The 9831-nt window shown below is 46.9% G+C and overlaps 1 protein-coding gene across 1 annotated transcript; it reads left to right on the top strand.

Annotated features, from left to right (window-relative positions):
- Nucleotides 1-1199: 1199 nt before the first annotated feature.
- SRP72 (signal recognition particle 72kDa) lies at nt 1200-9012 on the top strand (the record flags this gene model as incomplete). Its single annotated transcript, XM_010179304.1, has 14 exons — nt 1200-1231; nt 1818-1942; nt 2035-2092; nt 2275-2406; nt 2811-2939; nt 3456-3528; nt 4012-4076; nt 5074-5169; nt 5614-5717; nt 6318-6395; nt 7050-7187; nt 7278-7315; nt 7648-7807; nt 8759-9012. Coding segments are annotated over 14 exons (1403 nt in total), but the record flags the coding sequence as incomplete, so codon positions are not given.
- Between the last annotated feature and the right edge of the window lie 819 nt (nt 9013-9831).

Here is a 9831-nt window from a genome sequence, read left to right as displayed (position 1 = left end):
GGGGGGGGTGCAAGGGGGATTTTGTATGTGCTTAAAAATAAATGCTGGGGAGAGAGAATTAGGAAGAATTAGTTTCTCTCTGATCTAATTGCTCTTGCAGATAAGTAGGTCAGTTCTGTCCTGATTTTCATGATAGAATAGCAGCTCTCCCATACAACTGATTCATTGAGCATGTGTAATTTGAACCTGTCTTGTGATAGTAGTCCTTTGGAGAGCAAAACAAGTGATGTTTTCTGGTGAGGTGTAAGAGAAGGTTAGGAAGTGACTAGTATATGTACTGAGAACGGATGGAATTGCTGCCTTATAAAGGGTGGTGTAATCTGAATGTTGCAGGCTTGGAGCACTTAAAATGACTCCCAAGATGGTGAGCAGTTGCAGATTAATGATCCCTAAGGAAAAGGTCAGGAGCTAGATTTAAGGAAATTTGTTTAGGAGAGAAAATGAGTGTGTGACACTGCTCTCAGAAGGCAGATGTGGGAGGCACAGTATCTCCTGTGCATTTGGTATTTCTTCTGCATCATGTAGTCATCTCCCTCGTGCTCAGTCCCATCCATCATCTTGCCCCTCAGTTCAAGAAGGACAGGGAGTTGCTTGAAAGAGTCCAGCGCAGAGCCACAAAGATGATGGAGGGAGTGGAGCATCTCCTGCTGAGGAGCGGCTGAGGGAGCTGAGTCTCTTTAGCTCGGAGAAGAGGAGACTGAGGGGTGACCTCATTCATGTTTATAAATTTGTAAAGGGCGAGTGTCAGGAGGAAGGAGCTCAGGCTCTTCTCTCTGATGTCCAATGACAGGACAAGGGGCAATGGGTGCAAGCTGGAACATAGGAGGTTCCATGTGAATGTGAGGAAAAACTTTTTTACTGTGAGGGTGACAGAGCACTGGAACAGGCTGCCCAGAGAGGTTGTGGAGTCTCTTTCTCTGGAGACATTCAAAACCAACCTGGACGTGTTCCTGTGTGACCTAGTTCAGGTGATCCTGCTCTGGCAGGGGGGTTGGACTGGATGAGCTTTCGAGGTCCCTTCCAACTCCTGATATGCTGTGATTCTGTGATCATCAGACTTGTAGTCTGATGTGCTGTTGTAATGCTGCAGAAGTTTCAGGGATACATGAAAAAGTGTATGTTCCCCTCAGGCTTCTAGGCTGGTTTTTTTTTCTGCTAAAGGCTTCTAAATTATATTCTTTAATTTGTTTTCCTTCTAGAGCTGTGCCGCCAGTCGCTATCAGAAGACTCTGTAAGTTCTTGATTTTGTTCTGGAAAGTGTTCACTTTGCAGCAGTGTGGATGAGGGTGTGGTCGTAAAGTGCAGTGCAGACAGAGGGTAACCAAAGCTGCTGTGCAGTATTACCCAGCAAGTGCTGCTGGTTCCCACCTCTGAGGCTGGGCAGCACTCAGGGTTGTTGCAGAAGGGCAGCTAACATTGCAGAATGTTTGTTGCCGTTCTTCTTGCACTGTTGCCTGTGCTGGTGCAGGCAGGGTGGGTACCTCCCTGTGATCCACTCCTGTCATGGATGAATGCACTGAGTGGGTGATGAGAAACACAGGAAATCTGTAATTGCTGTTGTTGGTTTAAGCAGAGGGGCAGATTCAGTGCACAAGTTGAGTATCTTCAGATTCTTGCAAGAGCAGGTGAAGCTTTCTTTTCTCCTGATTTAACCCAGATATGCTTGTGTTTGTGCTCTTGCTGCAACCTTCACCTGTGGCTACAGGGGTACTTTGCTGCTAAAACTATTCTTGGACATTTGTCGTCAGAATGCTGAAGCCAAGAGAAGAGAGGTGAGATGGCAGCTTTTTTTCTTTTTTCCCTTGATATTCCTTCAGGATGTGACAGAAGAAGACATTGAAGCTGAATTGGCCATTATTCATGGTCAGATGGCTTATATCATGCAACTGCAGGGTCGTACAGAGGACGCTCTACAGCTCTACAATCAAATAATCAAGCTGAAGTAAGGGCATTTCTAAAACAAATGCTCAGTCTTCCATCTGTAGAGAGACCACCATTTAATTACAGTGTGCTTTCTGCTGTTCTTATCTGCAGGCCAACAGATGTAGGACTGCTTGCTGTCATAGCAAATAACATCATCACAATTAACAAGGTATAGAATTAACCTTGCTGCTTTCTATGTGTCCCTTCTAAGGGGTTATTCAGTCTGCTTCTGTGGAGAAAAGGGGGATAATTAGGAAAGACTTTTTCCTAAACAGCAGTTAAATTGCAGACCCAGAGACCTTTTCTTCTTCAAGGAACGTAGTGAAATTTTATGATGTTTGATTTCTCCAGGACCAAAATGTCTTTGACTCAAAGAAGAAGGTGAAGCTGACCAATGCAGAAGGTGTTGAGCATAAACTGTCCAAGAAACAGCTCCAGGCAATTGAATTCAACAAAGCTTTGCTGGCAATGTACACTAACCAGGTAGGGGAGACTGGTCTGCAGTAAGTAGCTATTGATTTAGCGCTCTCCACAGGAGCTTGACTAGGCAAAAATAGATATGCAGCTGTTCTGTGTCAGAAGACAAGACCACTTGGTTTAAGCGTGTGAGGATCAAAACCAAATCATCCCTAGAAGAACAGACAGCTGTGTAGTGACTTGAGTGTTGCTATAGGGAGGACGGAGTGGAAATGAGTAGGAGACAGAGGAGATGTTGGGGGTTCTTAGGTGCATCTGAGGTGCTACTGGAAGGACTTGTTCTTGGTTCTGTATACCCATTTCAGGGAAGCCGTGGCTAACATCTCTTCTTAGATACAACTGGTATCTAAGCCTTGTGAAAGGTGCTTGCAGAGGTTGAGAAATGTGTATTTTTTCTTCCCACTCTTCAGGCAGATCAGTGCCGCAAGCTGTCAGCAAGCCTGCAGTCACAGAGCCCTGAGCATCTGCTCCCTGTGCTTATCCAGGCAGCCCAACTGTGTCGTGAGAAGCAGCATGCAAAGGCTGTGGGGCTTCTGCAGGTAGGTTAAGAGAAAGTACTCCTTTAGCCAAGCTCCATTTAAACTTGTGCTTTGTGTTATCATGTGCTAGTTCCCTTTGCTTGTTTTCTGTGGTTTAAATTTCCAGGGGTGTGTGTGCTTATTTTGGTTTGGTTACTGCTGCTGGAAAGCATTTACACCAAACTGAACAATCCACTTTTAAAGGGAAATAGTTGCCTTGCACCTCTGATTTATATACTTATTAAGCTGTAATAGACTTCTTCTAGGGTAAGCAGTGGGCTCTGCTGCTCTGCTTGCAAGCAGTTTACAACAGCCTCCTTTTTGGAGGGAATGAACGGTCTGGGACAGAAATGTGAGAGGGTGATGGGCCACTGGCACACTTCAGGGTCCTCCTCTGCTGTGTGCTGAAGCCTGCCTGTGCTGGAAAGCTTACTTTCGCTCTTGCAGCTTTCTGTGACTGAGCACAACACATGATTAACCAGAGCGGCAGCCTGGTGCCCACACACATGTTGAAGTTTTCTTTCTTCTGACTCTCAGGACTTTGCAGACCAGCACCCTGCCAATGCAGCTGAGATCAAGCTGACGATGGCCCAGCTAAAAATTGCTCAAGGTACCCAGTGTCCTCCCTTCTTGGGAAGTGTCTGCACGTGATAGTGGCACAAGGGCTAAGGAAAACAGGCTTTAGGGCAGTCTTCGCTGCAGTCACTGTTACTGTCACTGTTGATGTCCAGGCTCTGCAGATCCCTTGCAGAGATGCCCACAGCCTTTGTGACTGAATTGAAGCTGAATCTGTTCTGGGGCAGGAGAGTCTTGGGAATAGTGTTAGGCTCCCAGATGGTACCATTCCTGTACACAGTCGGGCAGCACAGAGTTGCTCCTGGAAGAGACCCTGCTTGCAAAAGTTTGTTTCTGAACCCTTGCTGGATGTGGCAAGGGTAGAAAGGTCCTTTGTGTGGAGACCTGTCCTTTATTCCTGGAGACTGGGGAGATGTTCTGAGAAGGGGATTGCTATGTCTGCATTGTTTGACTTTCACTGGTGGGGTGAAGTGTTATTCTGCCACTCAGAGCATGTTCCTCCCTGTCTCTCTTCTAGGCAGTGTCACCAAAGCCTGCATGATCCTGAGGAGCATAGAAGAACTGCAGCACAAGCCTGGTATGGTAAGCAAACCTCAGTCTGAACTGTGTGAGGTTTTTCCCTTGTTACACAGTTTTGTACTGCCTGCTCCTTTTTGCTTCTTCCCTGTGGTTTTCACTTGACCTGAGTGTCTGCAGGGAATTTGAGCCTATCTTCCTTGTCTTAGACAAAGGTGGGGTTATAAATTGTATCAGGTGGCCTGAACTTAGTCGCAGAAGTACTTTGCCTGTCAGCAGAGATGCTCTCTGCCTATGTTCCCACTCTCATAATCCCTCAGGCCTGTGTGTTGCCTGGATTTAATTGCATAACATGACAGGAGCAGCTGCTTCCCTGGTAGGTACTGTTGGGAAGTTTTTGAAGGAGCTTTAGGACAACAGATATTAGGTAGAGAGTGCCATATGTTCCATCCCCACAGCATCACCCTGGTCTGCATGCATGTCCACATCTAGTATTTGGAAAAGCCTGATGACCTCAAAAATGCTCTCAAGTGTGCAGTGTAAGCATCTTGAGCAGAGGCTGATAGTTCTGGGTCTGTTCTAATTGCAAGTGTAAATGATTGGAGTAGTTTATAGGGGCAGAAAGCAATACCAGCTCCTTGCCCTGGGTCACCTCTCCTTGTGACTGGGGTGTAGACGAATAGGTGGTGTCTGTGTCATCTCTTCAGCACTGATTTCCTTTTTCATGGCTCTTGGGATAAAGAATGGGGGAAGAAAAAGGGTTTCTATTGCAAGTGTGTCCAGTGGCAAGGAAAGAAATTCCCAAGACAAGAAAGTTCTTTCAGTGAATGCAGTCTTAAGCTTGTACCATAGGAGAAAGATTGATGGGACATTTCTTTGGGAAGGACAAGGTAGGAAGGTCTCACCTGGGTGTCCTGCCTGTTACTGCAGCTGGTTTTCAGGGGCAGAGCAGAGAGCTTATGTTGATTCTGCTTTTGGGAAAGCCTGCCATGTAACTGCATACTCTCTGGCTATAGACAGCATGTGTGAAGATCTGCTATAAGCTGCTCTTGAATGTTTGCAGGTGTCTGCGTTGGTGACGATGTACAGTCATGAAGAGGACATTGACAGTGCAATCGAGGTCTTCACACAGGCTATCCAGTGGTATCAGCAATTCCAGGCAAGTCAGAGCTAATGTGCAAGGATTTCTCCCAGTTTTTTCTAGCTAGTCCAACTCAGCTTTTTCTGTTGCTGCACAGCCCCAGCAGCTCATCCATTTAGGGCTTTGGAGACCTGTGTTTTCTGAACATTTGTTTGAGGTTTCATTATTTTAGTTGTGTTGCAAACAGGGAGCAGCAGCTCCTGTTGGATTAGGCAAGTGGTGGCAGTGCGTGCCCAAATGTAGCAATGAGGCCTTCTCCCTGATTAGAAAGTGTTGTGGAGCAGCAAGCTGCCTTGTCCTGTGCAGTTCTGCCTCTCATCCTAGAGTGCAAAGGTGGTCTCTCTGCATGACGGGGTGCTAACTTGGTTCTCCTTAGCCAGGTCTCAGGGGCATTAAAGCCAGGTAGAGCTGGGGTCCATGCTGTGATCATGAAGAACTAATTATGGCTGCTGTGTCTTTCAGCCAAAGTCTCCTGTCCATTTGTCGCTGATAAGAGAAGCTGCCAACTTCAAACTAAAGCATGGCAGGAAGAAGGAAGCAATCAGTGACTTGGAGGAGCTCTGGAAGTGAGTTGAGTGGTTGTTGAACAGGAGGTCTCCACTTGGAGACCTCTGCAAGCTGTCTGGTGCTGGGCAGTGTCTGACAATGTTGGTTGGTAGCCATTCTTCAGAGCTGCTTTTGCACAGGGGCTCCAATGCAAAGCCATGTTTTGGAAGGAGATAATTCATTTGATCTGTACCTGGTGTTCACTTGAAAACCTGGTTGACATGTCCCAGAGGCCTCTTGTGTGCAGTGAAGGTTGCTTTGGGGACTGGGATGCATATTTTTTCTGGTGCTATGTAAACCACAAATGTCTAGGTTTTAGTTTTTATTAGGCTTTTGATGGAATTTTTTGGGGAGGGACTGTTAACTTGCCTTTGCTACTGGGACCTGAGGGATTTCTGTCTGTCTTTCATTGCCTGCTTCATGATACTGTGGAGATGACTATACCTTCTTTTGTCCACACTACAGTGTGGACAGTGTTGTGGTCTGGAGGATACCACAGACTGACATGCTTGTCCCCGCAGACAGCAGCTATGCTGCTGCAGCAAGCTTTGCATGAGTATACCAGTCTTTAGGATGAGTGTGTGCCTTGATAACTGGACCTTTTTTTCTTCCTTACAAAGGCAAAATCCAAAAGATGTGCATACTCTGGCACAGCTCATTTCTGCCTACTCCCTGGTGGACCCCGAAAAAGCTAAAGTGTATCCTTTTGATGGTGGTATCAGAGGAAGGAAAGAGGTGTTTGGGCATTGCTTCCTTGGATTTCAGCTGTGTGGGAAATTCAGACCCACTCTCACCTGAAGAAAGGCAGGGAACGTCTCCAGAACAGCTGCATATCCAGGTCGTGTTGACAGGAGCTACATTATTTCCCTAATTGGTTTGATTACTGTGGGATCTCAGGACCCTTTTGTCTTTGGCCTCCTTCTCTCTGAGAATTGATAACTTAAGACTAGGTGGAACCAAAAATAGGAGCTCCTCTGTCTTTTCTGTTGGAATTTTACACCTATAGTAGTAATACAGGACTGTGGCCAATAAAATATAGCTAAGCTTCTGCTGACCCAAAATACTAGGTTGACGTACTGCTTTTGCTACCCTGAGCGGCTTTCAGAGGAAGTTGCTGTTTCTGTCCACATATCAAAGAAGGGAAAAATGAGGCAGGTGGTGATTAAGCAGCTCATTCCAGCTTGAAAAGGAAGCTGGTGAGAGAGCTGGTTCTAGTCCTGTAGGCGTGTCTGGCATCTGCATTGCTAACAGCCCAAATTTGTTCAGGCTGAGGTTGCCCGTTGCTATCTGGACAAAGCTGGGTGGTTATCTTTTTGCTTGTCAGTTTGCATCCCTGAACTCTTCGCTTGCAGTCTTAGCAAACACTTGCCTTCGTCGGACACCTTGTCACTGAAAGTAGATGTTGATGCGCTGGAGAACTCCCATGGAGCAACTTATGTTCGGAAGAAAGCTGGGAAGCTCACTGGAGACAACCAGCAGAAGGAGCAAGGGTAAAGCGGGCTGCTGTAGCTCTGGTGCAATTGACTTCTCTGCTGTGTGTGTGCTGTGTCACAGTGGCTGTTTCCTTTCTTGCTTTTCAGACAAGGAGATGTGAAGAAGAAGAAGAAAAAAAAGAAGGGTAGGTTGTGTTTCCTAGCTGTTGACATCGCACAGCTCCGGAGGGCTTGCAAAATTGTTTCTTCAAATACCCAGCTGTCAGGTCCCCAGGAACTGGAGCCCCTTGCTGGAACTGTGTCTCTGTGAACCCAGATCTTCATGATAGCTTGTTTGGATGGGGCATTGCTCCACAGAAGTGAGAGCAACACCCTGATAGAATGATGTGGGTTGCCAGGGTGTGGGGTTGCTTTGCTTTGTGCTTACTGGCTGCTGACATCCCATACGTATCCCCTTGGTGATGCCTCTCTGGAGTGTTTACCCCAGTCTCATTTCTCCGTACTGGATGTTCTGCAGGAAAGCTACCTAAGAACTATGACCCCAAGGTGACTCCTGACCCTGAGCGGTGGCTTCCAATGCGAGAGCGTTCCTACTATCGTGGACGGAAGAAGGGCAAGAAGAAGGATCAGGTTGGCAAGGGGACTCAGGGTTCAACCACAGCTGGCTCCTCTGAACTGTAAGTACCCATTTTGCAGGACTTGATGTGGGGCATCACTCTTGGGTGGCTGAGAGGGCTGGGTTTGTGCTGCTTTTCTGTGGCTCTGTGACCACGCCAACTTGTGGGTAGCACAAGTGAAACTGTACGTTGCCACCTGAACCTTGTATTAGCTACTCTTCCTGAAGATCCCTATAGGGATCATATGATAGGCTTAGTTGAAAGTGCCATGGTGCAAATAAAATTCTAGTAGTCTTTTAATGTGTTTTTCTTGGCTTTGATGACATGAATTTTGCATGCTTTCTCTTGAGCTATTTGCTTTCAGGTCTTTTGGTGGCTAGAGAACCATTAGCCATGATTTGGGAAAATGCTATACTTCCTTCTAAGTTGTCACTGATTATTTGAGCTGGAATCAGGTTTTACCATTGTGTATGAGGCCTGACAGCAAGCTGGTGACTTACTAGCATCTGAGAGAAGGAAGTACTTCGAACATAATAGTAATGCAGGGAATTGCCAGTGCTGTCTCGAAACAGAAGCATGAAAAGCCTTTTGTGGCACTGTTGGCTTGAACAGTGTTTGCAAGGAGAGCTGGCACAAAGATGCCTTTGTGATTAAGAAAAGATAAGTTTGCACTGACTAAAGGTGGGGGGCTGAAAGGCTTCTCCTGTGTCGCATGAGCTGTCACATGTCTGTTCCAAAGTTAGCCTTGCTTTTGTTGAGGACTTACACTATCTAGGGAACATCAGTTAGAAGGTGACTGCCTGCCCTTTGAGACATGTTTCCATCATCCATCAGCTCTTCTATATATGTAGAAGCTTATTTAGGATCTCCTTGCATGAGTGCCCTCCCATACATAATGCTACCTAATACTATCTTATGTGGAAACGGCTGGTTTTGGCTGTCACCTTCCTACCACATCTTGCAGGTGGTTGTGAATCCACATGGTATCTCATTCTCTCATCTTCCCTGCAGGGATGCCAGCAGGACTGCCAGCAGCCCACCTACCTCCCCGCGGCCCGGCAGCGCTGCAGCTGTATCGGCCACAAGTAACGTCATCCCTCCCAGGCACCAAAAACCCGCTGGTGCCCCGGCCACCAAGAAGAAACAACAGCAGAAGAAGAAGAAAGGGGCTAAAGGAGGGTGGTAAAAAGCAGGATGTGTAACCTCCCTGCCTCAGCGGGTGATGCTGGTTGCAGAATAAAGGTCAAAAGCAAGTGCTGGTGAAAGACTCTTGGCATCTGGATCTCTAGTCCTGCCCGTCAGGGGTCTGGGGGAGATGGGCTGGTGTTGGCATCATGACGTGTCTACTCACCAAGTTGCCTTCCTCACACTTGTACCCACTGTGACTTGGGCTGTTGCCATCAAACTCAAACGCAGCCCCTAAGAAGAAATCTGTCCACATTGCCAAACATATAAAAGATGTGGAATAATCAAGAACTCGTTGAAATGTAGTTTTATGCTCCTCCTGCACATGTTAAGGCCTTTAGCAGATTTATCTGACAGTGCCTCTGACTATGCGTGATGCAAGCGCTGTCTTCTGTGTCTTGTCCCAGTCAGTCATTGACCACCAAAGAGCACAGGCACAAAGGGACTTGGAGAACAACATATGGGCTAGATTATATAGGAGAAGATAATCTGAAGGGGTGAAGTGTGTGGCAGCTGACTCAGCGTCTGCTATTTTGCAAGCCAGCTGCCTTATCGTGGGCTTGGCAAAACAAGAATGAGCTAAAACAAAGACTTGGGCTGCGCTGAAGAGCCATTGCACTTCTGAAGTGGAACCTGGCAGTGAGGTGGAGAAGTGTCTGTTCTCAGCATCCCACAGGTAGCCCCCAAGCATCTCTTGAAACTTCTGGTTTGGTCTGAATGTAGCAAAAACACTTTTCCATATGTTGACTACAATTGGTAGAAAGAGCACCTCGGGGAGAGTTGTCACGTGTCAGCCCAAAAAGCAAAGGCTTCTGGCTTCGAAAGAATGTAAAGCCAAAGGCCTGAAAAGGCAGGGAGCAAGGGAGATGTTACAGTGGCTTCAAAAACAATTTGGAGTA

This window comes from Mesitornis unicolor, unplaced genomic scaffold (genome assembly GCF_000695765.1).
Source record: "Mesitornis unicolor isolate BGI_N332 unplaced genomic scaffold, ASM69576v1 scaffold47090, whole genome shotgun sequence".
NCBI lineage: Eukaryota > Metazoa > Chordata > Aves > Mesitornithiformes > Mesitornithidae > Mesitornis > Mesitornis unicolor.
The sequence above is the reverse complement of the archived record's forward strand: the minus strand, read 5'-3'. Positions and strand labels throughout refer to the sequence as shown.